The sequence below is a fragment of the Dendroctonus ponderosae genome, unplaced genomic scaffold (genome assembly GCF_020466585.1).
Source record: "Dendroctonus ponderosae isolate FM_Combo_2020 unplaced genomic scaffold, Dpon_F_20191213v2 Dpon_F_20191213_1, whole genome shotgun sequence".
NCBI lineage: Eukaryota > Metazoa > Arthropoda > Insecta > Coleoptera > Curculionidae > Dendroctonus > Dendroctonus ponderosae.
Window position 1 is genome coordinate 59885204 of NW_026017110.1, and position 15608 is coordinate 59900811.

At 35.1% G+C, this 15608-nt stretch overlaps 4 protein-coding genes across 5 annotated transcripts; 3 read left to right on the plus strand and 1 right to left on the minus strand.

Annotated features, from left to right (window-relative positions):
* Positions 1 to 90: 90 nt before the first annotated feature.
* Positions 91 to 4196, minus strand: LOC109532903 (serine protease inhibitor 27A). The gene is made up of 8 exons (XM_019898040.2): positions 3799 to 4196; positions 2968 to 3089; positions 2734 to 2910; positions 1228 to 1444; positions 960 to 1171; positions 713 to 898; positions 509 to 662; positions 91 to 451 (listed from the first exon to the last, which is right to left on the minus strand). The coding sequence occupies exons 1-8, from the start codon at positions 3821 to 3823 to the stop codon at positions 261 to 263; spliced, it is 1284 nt and encodes a 427-aa protein (XP_019753599.1). The 5' UTR covers positions 3824 to 4196; the 3' UTR covers positions 91 to 260.
* Positions 4197 to 4294: 98 nt separating this feature from the next.
* Positions 4295 to 7391, plus strand: LOC109541065 (apolipoprotein D). Of its 2 annotated transcripts, XM_019909750.2 has the most exons (4): positions 4295 to 4537; positions 5859 to 6256; positions 6331 to 6515; positions 6771 to 7391. In XM_019909750.2, exons 2-4 carry the CDS (start codon positions 5991 to 5993, stop codon positions 7196 to 7198), a joined length of 879 nt encoding a protein of 292 aa, XP_019765309.1. In that variant the 5' UTR covers positions 4295 to 4537; positions 5859 to 5990; the 3' UTR covers positions 7199 to 7391. The 2 variants fall into 2 exon arrangements, with proteins under 2 accessions (XP_019765309.1, XP_019765308.1); XM_019909749.2 differs by having other exon boundaries at positions 4295 to 6256.
* Positions 7392 to 7522: 131 nt separating this feature from the next.
* Positions 7523 to 10457, plus strand: LOC109541066 (apolipoprotein D). Its single transcript, XM_019909752.2, has 5 exons — positions 7523 to 7824; positions 7903 to 8033; positions 9901 to 9992; positions 10045 to 10137; positions 10201 to 10457. Exons 1-5 carry the CDS (start codon positions 7714 to 7716, stop codon positions 10335 to 10337), a joined length of 564 nt encoding a protein of 187 aa, XP_019765311.1. The 5' UTR covers positions 7523 to 7713; the 3' UTR covers positions 10338 to 10457.
* Positions 10458 to 10836: 379 nt separating this feature from the next.
* LOC109541090 (tyrosine-protein kinase Dnt) lies at positions 10837 to 14005 on the plus strand. Its single transcript, XM_019909799.2, has 6 exons — positions 10837 to 11195; positions 11446 to 11573; positions 12051 to 12613; positions 12661 to 13089; positions 13145 to 13441; positions 13525 to 14005. The coding sequence occupies exons 1-6, from the start codon at positions 11078 to 11080 to the stop codon at positions 13634 to 13636; spliced, it is 1647 nt and encodes a 548-aa protein (XP_019765358.1). The 5' UTR covers positions 10837 to 11077; the 3' UTR covers positions 13637 to 14005.
* Positions 14006 to 15608: the final 1603 nt, after the last annotated feature.

Consider the following 15608-nt stretch of genomic DNA (forward strand, 5'->3'; position numbering starts at 1 on the left):
ATATTCCGGCCAAAACTGAGATTTCGCCCTTTTTTATTAAACAATTTTACTTGGATTGGTCAAACTTGGTTGATTAAAACAGCAAACAAATTATTTTAAAACGGATAATCATTTACCTTCCTAAATAGTATGAAACTTTGGCGAAACTATCTGTCTTTTACATAATTCGTGCAATTTTTTGAAAACCTACTGCAAAAAATACAAACATAAACTTGGAATTGGTGAAAAAATGGAATGGCTGCGCTGCCAAAACAAGTTCTTCACGTGCTCTGAAAATCCTTTTCAATATCATCCAGTTCTTTCTTGATCTCCAAGTCCTGATATAAAGGACTGTCTACTTTGCCCAGGAACAGAATGGTGCCACTATTGTCATCTTGGATGAAAAATATGAAAGGATGAGTGGCATTGAACACGTTCTCTGGGACCCCGATTTTGTTGCCGATTATTACGTCTGAAACAAAGTTTCAGCAACTCAATTATCAACCATCAACTGGGTATATTTACGAACCCGTTGCTGCAAATGCTACAGTTCCTTCCTCATCCACATCGATGCCTGCAGACTGCAATATATCGGACACAACCAGCTCTCTTAGCAGTTTGCTGTTGCCTTCAGCAATGCCAGTGAAACTTGCAGAGTTTTGGAATATCTTGGTCAGTCCAAACTAAAACAGCAACTCATCAAACTGCCCGTTTTCAAAAATCGCTCATTTACCTCTTGTAAAACACCCTTGTAACTTGCTTTCAGTTTAAAGGAGAACTTGGGGATTGAAACCAAAACCGCTCGCCTATCCAGATAGTGAAGCTCTCGATGAAGGTTTAAAAGATTCACTTTTTCCAGAAGAGCTGGCAGGCCTCCTTGAGCGAACGGCAGGATGAGGAACATTGAAAACCTGTTTCCCTGCATGCAGTTAAAGAAAACGGCTTAAATCTGCAAACAAAATGTTGGACGTTGCTCTTACCTTGTATGGTAGGCGCAAAATCTTGGCTTCCAACACCTGGGACTCCAGGAAGTAAAACAAATTCGTTGTGGTCATAAAAGGAACATAAATCTTAGTCCCAGGATTAGTATAGAAGCCGCCAACGCAAGTTTCATTCTTAGGGAATGGATACCTCCAAACGCCTTTGAAATGGATTGCATTGGCCAGCAGCATGATCATGTCTCGAACATCATCTGTGAAGTAAGAACCGCAATGGAAAAACAATTTGATTTTTTAAATTTTTACCAACCAGGTTCAGTCAGTCGCTTTATGGCACCTTGTGTATACTCTGAGGCCCATGCATTGATAGTGGCACTAGTCGCCTCCGTGTCGGTAAAATTCGAAGGAAACACATCAGTATTGTAGTTATCCTTGATTTTTTTCGCATATATGTCCTTAATTCGGATCTTCGAGTCCAGAAATATTCTAGTACTTAAACTCAGTCTGTTTTCACTTGTGGGGCTCACCTGGCAAATAATGTGGCTCATCAATAACCATCCAAGGTTGATTCGATCAGGAGAGTGAAGAAGCGCATAGGAAATTCACATTAGGCTCTAACTTAATTGTTAAAACATTTGAAGTAATGGAAGAAAAAGATGATAGTTAGAAGGTTTAAGGCGCCAGAAATTATTTAAGGTAAGCAAGTGGCAGACCTGGAAACGTATAAAGGTGTAGGATTCGATAGACACTCAAAACGAAATGAATGATTGATTTTCAAAAGTTCCTGTAAAGAGATTATTTTCGTCTTTTAAATGCCTTTTAAAGTCCTCAAGATTAACGGGCTACAATTTAATTTTGATGGCCAAAACTCGATTTAGCTCATACAAAATTAATTTTTCAAGGATTTTAAACTTAAAATTGTGAAAAAATCGATTTTGCTGTTTAAAGGTAACTCTAAGATACCCTTTGGACTTTCTGCAATGTTAGAGAGTACAGGAAAACAGAAAACACTTTTACGAGCTAAAACTCACTGATTTTAAACTCTAAAAGTTTAAGAGAATTTTTTTTTCTTCTTCGACCCCACATTTTCATTATAGCGAAATTTTCGCAATCCTAAGGAGCTACAGACCGATACATCTAGAAAGACTTGAAAAACTTAAAAGATTCTCGCCGCAAACAAGCCAAGTGTTTTACTGATTCTTTTGCGTCAAAAACGAAATGAAAAGAAAAAGTTTTCTCTCAACGTCACTTTTAAACCGCCAAAAATATCAATTTAAGAGAGACGAGAAGCGATTCATCCAGAGAGTTTTAGAAGTTAAAACCCGAAACACTTTGGATTTAATCGAGTGCAAACTTTCACCGATGTTTAATTTTTCAAGAGAAAAAAGGTTTGTGTGTCTGAAGCAATCAAAGTCCTGAAGATAACACAGCCGTGGTCCAATTCATCCAGATCGTTTTAGATTGAAACTCCAAAATCTTTGACTCAAAACAAGCTAAAATTGTCGCCGATTTAAACTTTGCAAAAAAAGGAGAAATTTTATGTGCGTCAAATCAAATGTATTTTCAATCTTTCGGAAATTCTTCAAGGTCCGAGAGCTCCGGTTCGATTCATCCTTGTAGTTTGAGAGTTTAAAAGCCGAAACACTCTTTGATTCAAAACGAGTCCAGGCAAGATGTTTAATTTTGAAAGAAACGTAAAGTTTTTGTCCTTCAAACGTAATTTCAATCTGCCAGAAATCCGACAAGTTAAGAGAAAAACTCTTTGGCTCAAAAGCAGCTGTCTTTAATGCCGATTAAATAAGTAATACTTACTTACATGCAGGGCGTCGATTGTTCTTCGTGTCTTTTCCCGGATGCTTTTTTTCGTGATATATTGCAAAGTGTCCTCAAAATTGTTCTGCGTAGCACCACTGGACGCTTCATACAGTATTGACAAAACCAGCTGTAGACTAGCAGGGGAAAATAAAATGTTTGGAGATTTCCTGGAGAGGACCTGGAAATTTGTTTGTTTGGAATTAGTCAATCTATTCGAAAAAGTGGCCAAATTTACTGTTAAAAGTTTCCAGTCGAACACGTCGGACCATTCTAGAGTCGGATAAAATGGATCGTCGCTACCAAATTCTTCAGTGGTACTCTCGTTTTGCTGTGGCTCTACAACGCTGATTGCTAAAACTTAAAAAAATCTTCTAGATTTTAAATTGTGCGTTTTTTGCGCAAACTGTTTGTTAATAAGGCCCTGCTTTTCAGACAGAAATCTTCATTAACTATCGCTCATTAGATTAACAATTTAAATAAAAGTAATTTTAAATTGAAGTTGAAATTTTTTTGACCGATTACATCATGCCCAATTCAGGACACCGCCATGGGAATATTTCGTTTTCAAGGCTCCTTAAGAAGCTCAGTTTGTCTTGAATTTTTTACCTCATCGGATATGCATAAAATAAACCACTGGGAAATATTTTTCAATAATTTCATAGTGTTTCGTTCTCGAACTGGTCGAACGAAGTCGACAAGCAGTCAAATAAAATATATTTCAGCAATTCACAACCCGAAAAAATTGGTATTTTATGTTCTTTAGATTTTCAACTTTAGCAGAATTTACTTACAGCAACAGTATTTTTGTGCTTGAAAAATGAATCAAATCTATGCTTTTTAAGGACTTAAACTAAGCTAGCAGATATTCAAAAATCCATCTTACAAAAACATCAAACATCCTCAAGGCTCCTAGTGAGATCAAATGGTAGTATTTTGGTTGTTTTATCGAATCGTTTTATAAAACTGTGTTTAAAATGGAGGTTGGCCAATTGAAACAAACAATACCGTGAACCAAACATTTGCGAATTATCGCGTAGACAGAGTAATTTAAAGTGTATTCACTCACCTAACAGAAAATACCACAGCAACATTCTGAAAACAATTCACATTAAGACTAAAAATGTTTGTAACATTTGATGGCCTGGGGAGATTCTGTAAAATCCAGTTAGTCAAGGTCCGGTTTGCGTTTAAACAAAGCTCGACGAACAATCCACCAAGTCAATTAAAAGCCAATATTTGATGCCTTAACACTATCTTCGAAGTTTGTTCATGTAAATTTACCACTCAACTATTCGTTTTAAGTTTTCTCGTACAATAATGGATACTAGCAAGGATGGTAGCGTATGCGCGCTTCCAAAGCATTAAGAACACTTAATGGATGGACTTCAACTATTAATTATAAGATAAATTATTTCATTGCTTATCGGAGGTTGAAATTCTTAAATTAAATGCTTTAAACTGCATATTATGGATTGGGCAAATGCTTCCTGTTCAATGCAAGAGCTTATCAATTGTACCAACAATAACACGTACGTACGCTGATGATCTACTTAACCTTTCAATATTTATCGTGTTTTGGGAATTTTCTAATTATCTTGCTAGAAGTGTGAGAAATTGCCTACTGCCATAAATATGAGCATTTTTGATCGGGTATCGAATTGGAAAACACACAGATTTCTCCTGAAGAGATGCGAAAATAAAGACATGCAAATACTATCTATTTGCTTTAACGATTATCGCATTACCAACATAGACGAGCTTTAGTTGCGTTTCTATTAATTATTAACACTTCCATCGCAGTAACGGTAAGTCAGAGTAAGTTCTGTTTAAGAATTACTACTTAGTTCAGCAAGGCTCAGAAAGCTAGGAACACAAACTTTAAATTCACCATTACAATTGCTGATGAGGAAAAACAGCAATAAGATTTAGATTGGAAAAGGACAAAAAATCTAAATACGCACAACTGCAGCAAAGTAGAACAGAATTCCGAACGGTTTGGAATAGAAGGTTTTGGTCACAAGTTCATTAGGCCAATGTAGGGCATTGCCTTTGATCATATTTAATAGTGGAGAACCGTTTAACACTATAAATATTTTTGAACCAAAAACTATGTTTTGAAACCCAACGCATTCAGTGTGGGAATTTCGTTTTCACTCGAAATACCATGGGTATTTAAAAAGGCAAAATCAGAAGTTGAATCCAAGTAAACCAAAATTGATCAAGCAATATTTTTATTTTCAAAATGAGATTTTGTATTCAATAATTGCCAGTTTTGGCACAGCAAATTATTGATTTTCAAGTTCCGCAGGCAGAATGATACAATGTTTGATTTGGTGGAATAATTGTCACTCTTAAGCCCCGAATAATATTTAATACTTACAATATTTTTTAGTCGCAATTGACCCAAGTTTTTGGTAATTTGCTTAAATATTAAAAGTCCAGATATTATTAAAAAGTTAAACTCAAGGCGCATGCAGCAGACAAATTTTGGTCCTTAAATATAACAAATACTTACATCGATTATAAAAGTTCATATTATAATAATTTGGTGTCAATAAAAATGGTCGATTTCTTCACATTAAATTGGGCAAATTGATCTCAGTTTTGCGTTAAAAAAATTAATGCCAAAATACTCGTGACAAAGTGAAGAGTATCACCAAGTAAAAATTCAAAAGATGTGCTTTTTTCTTGTATTTTAACATGGATTTTTATTGAATTTACCCGTAAAAATAAAATTTATCAATATCGGAATTGCAGTTTCAGGGATTAGCAAAACGGCTTTTTAATTTCGCCATGTTCCATATTTCCCGGAAATTTCCTGACACGTTTTAGAAAATTGTTTACGAAAAAAACGCTTTTTGTTACGCAAGTGAGAAACCTGGTTTATACCTACATTAGCCGAGAAAATAGAATGGAATTCACTGTTTGTACTCCGAATGATTGAAAAATTCCAAATGTGCAAGCAATTGCTTTAATTTGGCTTAAAACAACGTTAGATCCATCCGAGCTTGAGTCCCAGAAATGCCCTTTAGAAACCGTTCATTCCCAATTTCCGGAACTGAAGTTTAAAGATAACTTTCTATATTTTCCGAGAGTTTGCCGAAATTAAATAAATTTTCATTTCAGTAAAGGAAAAAACCCATTTTGAACCAAGATGTGCAAACTTTTCCTACTTTCTTTGTCGCCCAGGTACCACTTTGCTGACATCGGCGGTCAGAAAGTACCGGTACTTGACTATATAAAGGAACCGGCCAAGAAATGGACCACAAAATATCTTCAACCATGTATTGGCTGTATATTCTATTCTGTTTAGCTACTTTTTGCCAGGCTCAGATTCCGAGTTTCGGATTCTGTCCCGAATATTTGCCAATGGCGAATTTCGACATGAACCGATTCTTGGGCAAATGGTACGAAGCTGAGCGATATTTCCAGTTCTCTGAAGTGGCTTCCAGATGTGTGGTAGCTGACTATGCTGTAGGACCAAATGGTAAAATTTATATCTCAAATGAAGTCACCAACAGATTGTGAGTATTTTGCATGCATATCCATGCTGAATTTTAAATAATATAATAATAATAATAATAATAATACATTTTAGTACTGGAGTGAAGCGCGTAATAGGAGGCCACATGGATTTAACGGGGAAAAAATCTGAAGGACGATTGGCTGTTAAATATGATACAACCCCCATTTCAACCACATCGACTCTAACGATTTTGGATACGGATTATGACAACTATGCAGTTATTTGGAGCTGCAGCGGCTTGGGGCCAATCAATGCACGTAAGTACTCCTTTGTACGGCTGAATGACATACAGAAATGAATTGAAAAACCTTCATTAAGACTGGCTGATGTTGATTTCTCATTACTACAATTGTAAGCTAATAAATTAGTCATCTAGATATTTGAAATCGCACCGGAAGAATAATTAAAAGTTACTTGCAGAAATCACTGTGACTAACGTTAAACACGGATTATCGTTAAAGGCACCGCGTAATGCAAAGTCCTTTAGAAAAACTGCGAATTGTGTTTTTCAGAAAGCGCCTGGTTGATGACCAGAGAAAGAATTCCCGATGCCACAACTCTTCAAAAAGCTTACGGCGTTCTGGACGCCAATAAAATTAGCCGAACGTTTTTCGTGAAAACTGATCAAGAAGGGTGTGCAATTGCAGCGTCTGATCTGAATGCAGCTTTAGGTATCGCCTCGTCTTCAACTAACGTTGAGCAGGCGGATAATAGAGAACGATTGAGCGTTAGAGCTCAACCTATAGCCGAACTGCTGATGAAAAAGGGCCAAGTGGACGAGAAAAATGAAACTGTTGAAGCAACAACAAATTCAGGTGAAGGAATTACGTCTACTGCTGAAGAAGCGCAAACAACATCAGCAGACGGTGGCAACACCAAAACTCCCATAGAGGGAAGCAAAGCTTCGTCACTCTTAGCCAACTTAATAGAAAAAGCCTGAGACTGTTATTTAAATATCTAGATCACCAGCAACTTTGTAGTATTATGCACATTGGTACAAAACATCTTATTTATTTTTAGGGGTTATTTATGAATTAGTCTGGACACTGAATTCGAGGACTTTACACAATAGCTATTTGTTATTTTTCTCATAGAAAAGATGAGTTATCAATAAACGTTTTTCTGTAGGAAAACTTTTGCAGTTTTTTTGCCTAAACGTAAACCGACACAATTCTCTTTTTTTCGGAAAACGCACAACACAATACATTTACGTTGGATGACAAATCGATTACAGTATTCCATTCTTTACCTCAAATCGACTGTTTTCATTAATCGTGATGATACCCGTTTCTAGTAATTATACACTTGAACAAAATAATTTGATGTTCCGTTACTGCAATACACTCATGAGCTAACAGTACCAGGGCAATAAAAGCTCCACAGCTGCATTCAGAAGTCTTTATTTTCACACGTTTGCTCAATTTGTATCATACAATTTTAAACATACAGTGCAACATGTTGAGACTTGCCCTTCTACTCGTACTGGCACAGACAGGTTTGGGACAAGTGGTTTCGTTCGGACAATGTCCAAATGTCACAGCAATGGATAACTTTGAAGCGGATAAAGTGAGTTTTGTAGGAAATTTGCAAACATTTTCCTCTTTAACTGGCTGGGAAATTTCTGAAGATTTTGAAACATTTCAGTACATGGGCAAATGGTACGAACTGGAAAGGTACTTTGCTGTTTTTGAGTTCGGAGGAGAATGTGTTACTGCAACTTACACGTTAAACGAGAACGAAACCATCACAGTAATGAACACTCAAACTAGCGCTATGTAAGTAAAGTATTCACCGTTTAAGCCCTCGTGCAGATTGTTTCTTATTGAGACCATTGGGGGCTCAATTTTATCAGACACATCAACCTTTAATTTATGCCGGATTTGATATGCATCTACACATAATTAATAATGCATAGACACGTATGAAAATTACGCTGATTAATCGAATAAAATATACCGAAGCTAATGAACAGCGAATCGAATTGCAAAAATACAATAACATTTTTTGCCTATACATAATTGGAAATTGCTGTAATTTTCAAATTTACCATTTCCAATCCCAGGAAATCAACATCATTACTAATACAATCACATCGGCAATCAATCACAATTATTTAACACATATTGTTAATAATAATGCTTTCCTGCATGAAAAATTGTTACTTTAAAGCCCAATGGGCGCACCATATTTGAATAATTACTGTCTATTTTCGCAAAAAAAATTAAAGCTGTAGTAACAAAAAGTTGATTTTAGAAACCCTAGAAGTTTTTTTGTGCGTGGAGAGTCGGAACAAGGGGGCCCATATTCAGCAATGAACTTCTTCACCATCTAATGGATGGAGGCTAAAAGTTCGATATAAAATCCCTTAGAGTTTCGACGTTACCTAGTAATTCGTACATTTTAAATTTTTGCGTCATTTTATTCAAGAACGATTAATGTAGTTTTTTCATGTAAACATTGCTCCCGCAATTTGTTTCTCTAGGGGATCGAAAAAAATGGAGATGTATGTAAAGGTGAATTTTGTAGCAGAAAGTTGGTAGTAAAAGACCTGAAAGTTTCCCTTTTGTGTCGTCATCAGGGATTTTTTCACATTTGTCTCACATTGTAAGCGTTGAGTTGGTATACAGGGTGTCCCGTAAGCACATGATCAAAAGGATACTGCGATATTATTTGCATCTAAAGAAGAAGATCTGACCTAACTTTCATTAACAAAAATGTCTGGCTTCTCTGCTATTGATGGTAAAACTTCTTCAAAAAACGTACGCATTTACGCGGCGCGTATTTGCATTTAATGTCTAACATTGTTACGTGGCAAGAAAACAGACATATTTTTTTTGCATAGAAAGTATGAATGCTACAAGATTTTACAAAGAGAGTAAAATTGTGAATAAATTAGTAGGGCATCAACCACAAAAAAATGAGTTGATTCCATCCACCAAATAAAAAATTCTGGTAGTTTTTGTACCACGACACTCAAGAATTCATCACTTGTCCAAAACGGCTGAACTCGATTGTTTCATCAAAATATGAGTCTTATATAAGAACAAATTCACAACAAGTTTCACCAAAACACACAATTCTCTCGATATTTCAAAAAAGACAAATTTCTTGAAGAACTTTGACCATCAATGGCAGAGGAGCCAGACATTTTTTGTTAATAACAGTTAGGTCAGATCATCTTCTTCTGACCCAAAGAATATCGCAGTACTCTTTTGATCATGTGCCTATGAGACACCCTGTATATAGGCGATTATTACGCAGTCAAATTCTTCACTGCCTGAAGAGATGGAAACCTGGATTTTTCATATTTTCTAGATAAAAGTCCATATCAAATTTTAAGTCTCGCTGTTCGACAGCTATCCAGGATTTTATAGGAATTTTTCTACTACTACCGCACTTAATTTCTGGAAGACCAAACGAACTGAAAACTTAGGCAAACTTAGGCTCAGTATTTTGTAGCAGAAATTCCAAAACAAATCTCTAAAAATTTAAATTCTATTCACTAATGCTGCGGAACTCAATCAGAATTTTTCAAAATTCTTTTATTTTGACGATCGCGTATTTAAGAGAGAAATTTAGATACCTAGAATTTAGGCGAAAAGCTTAAAAAATTTATTTTTTGTTGGTTCTGTGATTTTTCAGCACCAGAATGCAGGCTTCAATAAACGGCGAAGCAAAATTCGATGGTCCTACAAATGAAGCCAAACTATCCGTAGCTTTTTCATTATTACCAGGTAAAAATTCGCGAAAATTTGATAAGACTTTGATTTCTTATTGCTATTTTAGAAAGGTTTGCGGCACCTTATTGGGTTCTTGGTACGGATTACGAACATTACACAGTCGTTTGGTCATGCCTCAATATGGGATTTCTACATTCAAGTACATTTCTCCAATAACTAAAGGTTTCATAAGTGGTTAGAGGTGATGTAATTTGGCTTTTAGGGAATGCTTGGATTTTAGCCAGAACCCAAACACTAACACCAGAATTGCTAAGTGAAGCTCATGCGATTTTGGATAAGAACAACATATCCAGACTCTATTTTATCCGAACAAACCAGAGAAATTGTAAGGATGTGTAATTTGATTAATTAAAATGAGTATTTAAGGAAAATTTTCCCAGAATGAGCTACGGATTTAAGTCACTTAAAAACATTTAGTGTTATTTGTATACATTTAGTTTAAATATAACGTAAAACAGTTTATGTGTATAATTGGTTGCCACTCTAGCGATTTTGAGTTCCCTGGCACCGAGACTCATATTTGAGGTGGAGATGGAAACCGAGTTGTCAAGCGCCGGATTTCAAACCTAAATTAACGACTTTTTCATCAGAAATCGACTGTAAAATTTGGCGACTTTTTGAATATCACTACAGACAGTTAAGCAACTTGAAATAGTTTAGCTGTTTTACATAAAATAAAGACTCTATTTAAAAGACAGTGTAGATAAATCCAATTTAAAGCTTAAGAATTAAGGCAACAAAACGGTGTTTCACTCAAAAAGTCTTCGAAAAAAGCAAAGCTCAAAAATCTCTCGTCGCTTAGGTGAAAAAAAAATGTTTAATTATTTCAAAACTACTGCTGTTCCCACGAATAAATGTGACAACGGCGTAAACTGGGCACATGTCAAAAGTCTCTGGTCAAAATGCGGGCGTTGTTTGGAAACATACAAATTCAATTCTATATTAAAGTGATCATAATAAAACTCTAAACGTAAACACGGCCTTATAAACTACAGTTACGATGTGAATTTCATAATGGCCTTATTGAGCCAGGGTTTTTGAGTTTTTAAGGAAAAGTTCTGCTAAGGTCTGTTGAGAAGATGAAGCTTGCCAATTATTTGATTATAAACCTATATCTAATATTATATGTGAACACATGCAGTGCCTATTTAAATCTATATTTAAGCTCTCAGGAAGTACAAAGACTATTAGGTTTAGGTAAGTACACATTATGGTTCTACCGATTTAAACTACACGTTTCTCAAGTCCCCATCAATCAGTCATTGGAGCCCTGAATTCAATTCATTTTTTAAAAAGAATGTTTAATTTGCTTATTTTGATGTTTATGAGCCCAAAAAAACATTGATTGATTATCTTCAAAGTCTTAAAAGTTCAAAGATTTTCAATGCCCCAATGCAAAATTCTGTTAACTTTTAGTAGAGTTAATACCTACATGTTTTTGTTGTAGGAATCCCAGCCGAATTGTATTATATAAGAGACGATTTAATTAGCCAACATGCGTTAAATTTTTCCCTCTTAATTCCCCCAACTGTAAACGATTTATATTTCACGTGGCAAAACATTGAGGGACAACAAGTAAGTAGCAGCAATATTAAAATCCTTATCAGCTTGCAAGCTCGCATATCAATTTACTTGTGAGCTGCGGCGAAACTGCAAGGACTGTTTTTTTAACGTTTAACCGAAATATTTACAGTATAAACCACTTAATGGCGCAGCTGAAGTACATAGGAGATAAAGTACTATGATGAAAAGACTCTGAACCGCTAGAGATAAAGATGTGTTAAAACAGTACTGCGTCTTATTGTGTAACATGATTCGAAGGATTTGATCAGTTTTATTTATAGGAAACATTTTAATGAAAACACGCAAAAAATGCTAACAGATTTACCTGAAATTTCTAATTTTGTACAACAATAGGTAGCAAAGTGTGCTTCCATCACTCCTCCAGTCCTTCAGCAGTTGCTTATTGTTAACTAGCTCGATTCATTTTTGATGGCTTTTGAAGCCGCAATAATGGTGAAAGGCGATAAAATCTAGTTTTTTAATTTTCAGATTGCGTACTCTATAAAAGTAAAAACGTCCAACACAGAAGCAATTCCAAAAACCAGACTCAGCATACCCTCAGTCGGTCATGTACCGTCGTCTTCTCAAACTTTCGCAGTGAATGTACCATGTTCCGGTGCTGTAGAAGCGGAAGTTCATATATCAATTATTGTCGACATTATCTTCGCTAAGGACAAAACAGATAATCTTAAGATTCTGAGCAAGAAACCCTGTCTGAATGCGAACGTTGACCGTTCTGTGACGGTGAATAATTTACCTCAATTCGCAAACTCGTCAAGTATTTTTTATATAGCAGTATGTAGTGCAGTATTACTTATATGCGTCTTAGCAATTTTGATAACCTTGTATTACGTGAAAAATAAGAAAATCAGAACGACTGAAAGTGGCGGAAGTGCGCCCACTACAACTACCACAACGTTTCTAGCCGCATTGCCTAGGAATAGTGTAAATGCTTCTTCCTATGGAAGTTTCAGAAGAATGCCCAGTTACTCACTATTAGATGATAGATCAAGGGATTTACAAGAAAGAATTACCGAGCTAACCATTCAAAGGTACTTATTTGAACATTTTCAGCATCGCATACAATTGTGTGTTTCAGGTGCAGAGTTCGCCAGACCAGCATTGTACTGGAAGGCACGTTTGGAAGAGTATATCAAGGATCTTACACCAACGAAGAAGGAATCGAAGAGACTGTAATAATTAAGACTGTAGCAGAGCATGCGAGCCAAGTACAAATATCTTTACTTCTCCAAGAAGGGATGGCAATGTATTCACTAAATCACAAGAATATTCTGAGCATTTTGCGGGTTTCTATTGAAGACCACACCACCCCACTTCTTCTTTATCCATACAATGACAACACAAATCTGAAGATATTTCTACAAAAATGCAAAGTCTCATCTGAGGGTGTTCACCACACTTTAACAACACAAGAAGTGGTGCATATGGCTTTGCAAATTATCAAGGCAATGCAGTATCTTCACAAGAAGCATTTACTGCATAAAGACTTGGCGGCAAGAAACTGTGTGTAAGTTCACATTTCAGTCCAAACTGGCGATCAGTTTAAAAGTTTGATTTCGCAGGGTGGATGATAATTTAACCGTGCAAATAGCGGACAATGCATTGTCCAGAGACTTATTCCCATCCGATTATCATTGTTTGGGAGACAATGAAAACAGGCCAGTTAAGTGGTTGGCTTTGGAAAGCCTCCTCCATAAAACCTTCACTTGTGCTTCAGACGTTTGGTCATTTGGAGTCCTCTTGTGGGAATTAACGACTCTGGCTCAACAGCCTTATATTGAAATTGACCCATTTGAAATGGGGGCCTATTTAAAAGATGGATATCGGTTGGCGCAGCCAATAAATTGTCCAGACGAACTGTAAGTGTTAGAATAACATTCAAACTGTGAAGTTGCAAACATCCTCAAAAGCTAAAGATCTCACGCATTATTTGCTGTTTCAGATTCGCTGTTATGGCCTATTGTTGGGCGATGAGCTCAGAAGAACGACCTACATTTAATCAGCTTCACGTGTGCTTGGAAGAGTTTTATACACAACTAACCAAATATGTCTGACAAAAGTGTATATCTCTTTCGATGTTAATTTCCTAATTTCTACTAAGTGCCAAATTTGACAGAATATATTGCCAAATATTTAATACAAACGGTAGATTTGTGTGTAAAAAATGCTTGCAATTTACTATATCTGAGATTTTATTTCATCTTGCGTGGTAGCGTTTGTTCCCGGTGATTAGAAAAAAATAATTTTTGTTCAACCACATTATTGTTACAGCACGGCAAAAATTCACAGAAACAAAAATATTTAATACTCTTCCATAGCTCAGAACAGACTGCTAAAAAGCTTGGAATGGGCTATACTTGTGTTGGTAAAGTCTACTTATTTTTTGTATTTATTTGCGATTAAAGTATTTTCTTGTGAATAAATTCTCAGTGTTGTTTCTTAAAATACCCACGGTAGACTTAGAGTTTTATTTGCAGTACATAAAGACTTTGGTTGTCATTTATTTACATATTATATTTCACATTTAAAAAAACATAATACGTAGTTATTAAAAACAATCATCAATATCCCACTAAACATGGAAAATTTGTTATACACATTTGACATTACTGCTACCAACTATTAATTAGATTTCGTCTTTACATTACATACAACACTTATTAGGACCTTGGCATTTTTATGAAGGAATTATGTAAATATAGACAATGTAATGAAATAAAACGAATATTCGTACGATTTTTTTGTGCGCCATTCATCAAACTCATAATTGAGTTGTTTTGCGAAAAGATAATTCTTATTAAAACTATCGAATTCTCATGAAAATCCAAAATTAATTTCATGTTCTATAAAACTATTTGTGCAAAACTGCGCACTATTCTAAGATACAACGCCAAATTATATTATGATTTAAACTAATTAACTTTATCGCTTTAATTTTTTTTCTATTAAATCGCTAGCTATGCTTTTTAAATATTCTGAGTGCCCTCCTACGAATAACTAAAATTAAATACACAAATGGTTACAAATAAAAAATAAATAAATATAAGCTCTTGAGGCGAAACTAATAATTTGGCATTGTACATTTTAAATTTCAAAGATCCGAGGAAAAAATGTGTGCTTTGTAATTTAGTTACAGACTTCCAATTTCTCTATAATCAAAACAATAGATTTATGCTATTTATTTGGATGCCCGTAATGATTTATTAAGACAAAAATTTTTGTTTAAATCTCACGCTCGCGCGAATAACTAGTTAAGTGTTGCGATTTTAGAATTTTCGTTCCATTCGTTGAACTCACGAGACTTAAGAAACCTTTACAGTATAAAAAATGCTTTCTATTTATGCCATAGCAAAGTTTTGGCATTCAATTGATGAATTAACTTTCTACATTATCGTTGTCTAAGCCCCGACAATTTCATATCAAAATTGACCGCTTTAGCATAATAAAAATACTTTAAACCCTGTGAGAACTTATTATCTTTATTCATAGTGCAGATAATGCTCTTAAATCACGTACGCTTCGAGCCTGCACTTATTACTACGTGGTATCTTCTTACATTTCTTTGTAGAAAAAACTCATCAAATGCCAAAAATATTGCGAGAAAATCCATGTAGTGCTTTCAATTACATAACATAGATGGTGGTGAACAATTTGTTTGGACATTAAATACTGAAAACATCCGTTGTTACTAATATGAAGAAGTAGGTAAGTGGATATAATATACAAAATAGTTCGCAGCCTTAATGATTATAGCAATTTCCCAGAACTGCCTCCATTTCATTACTGAAAGTAAACAATAATGTACAATTTTCAATTTCCACGCGATAATTTTGAAGCACAGATAGAAAAACCCACCAGACAATTTAAATATTTTTTTAAAGCGTTGTTAAGTTAAATATCCAAAAGAAGAACGAAAATAATAGTCGGGTAACAACAATAAACTGTCCTGTGTGTAGTTGATGCATTTAGAGGTAATTGCTAGAAACATTACTGCAGCAATTAAAATAAAAAAAACACTTAAATATC

Bases quoted from the DNA above. Each gene is read 5' to 3' on its own strand.
- LOC109532903 (XM_019898040.2), bottom strand. From the start codon at position 3,823: ATGTTGCTGTGGTATTTTCTGTTAG. The intron at 1,445-2,733 runs GTAAGTAAGTAT...ATTATTTGCCAG, and splicing joins GAACAATCGACGCCCTGCAT to GTGAGCCCCACAAGTGAAAA. The intron at 1,172-1,227 runs GTTGGTAAAAAT...CTTACTTCACAG, and splicing joins AAAGCGACTGACTGAACCTG to ATGATGTTCGAGACATGATC.
- LOC109541065 (XM_019909749.2), top strand. From the start codon at position 5,991: ATGGACCACAAAATATCTTCAACCATGTATTGGCTGTATATTCTATTC. The intron at 6,257-6,330 runs GTGAGTATTTTG...AATACATTTTAG, and splicing joins AATGAAGTCACCAACAGATT to TACTGGAGTGAAGCGCGTAA. The intron at 6,516-6,770 runs GTAAGTACTCCT...TGTGTTTTTCAG, and splicing joins CTTGGGGCCAATCAATGCAC to AAAGCGCCTGGTTGATGACC.
- LOC109541066 (XM_019909752.2), top strand. From the start codon at position 7,714: ATGTTGAGACTTGCCCTTCTACTCGTACTGGCACAGACAGGTTTGGGA. The intron at 8,034-9,900 runs GTAAGTAAAGTA...GTGATTTTTCAG, and splicing joins AACACTCAAACTAGCGCTAT to CACCAGAATGCAGGCTTCAA. The intron at 10,138-10,200 runs GTACATTTCTCC...TTTGGCTTTTAG, and splicing joins TATGGGATTTCTACATTCAA to GGAATGCTTGGATTTTAGCC.
- LOC109541090 (XM_019909799.2), top strand. From the start codon at position 11,078: ATGAAGCTTGCCAATTATTTGATTATAAACCTATATCTAATATTATAT. The intron at 11,574-12,050 runs GTAAGTAGCAGC...TTTAATTTTCAG, and splicing joins AAAACATTGAGGGACAACAA to ATTGCGTACTCTATAAAAGT. The intron at 13,090-13,144 runs GTAAGTTCACAT...TTGATTTCGCAG, and splicing joins TTGGCGGCAAGAAACTGTGT to GGTGGATGATAATTTAACCG.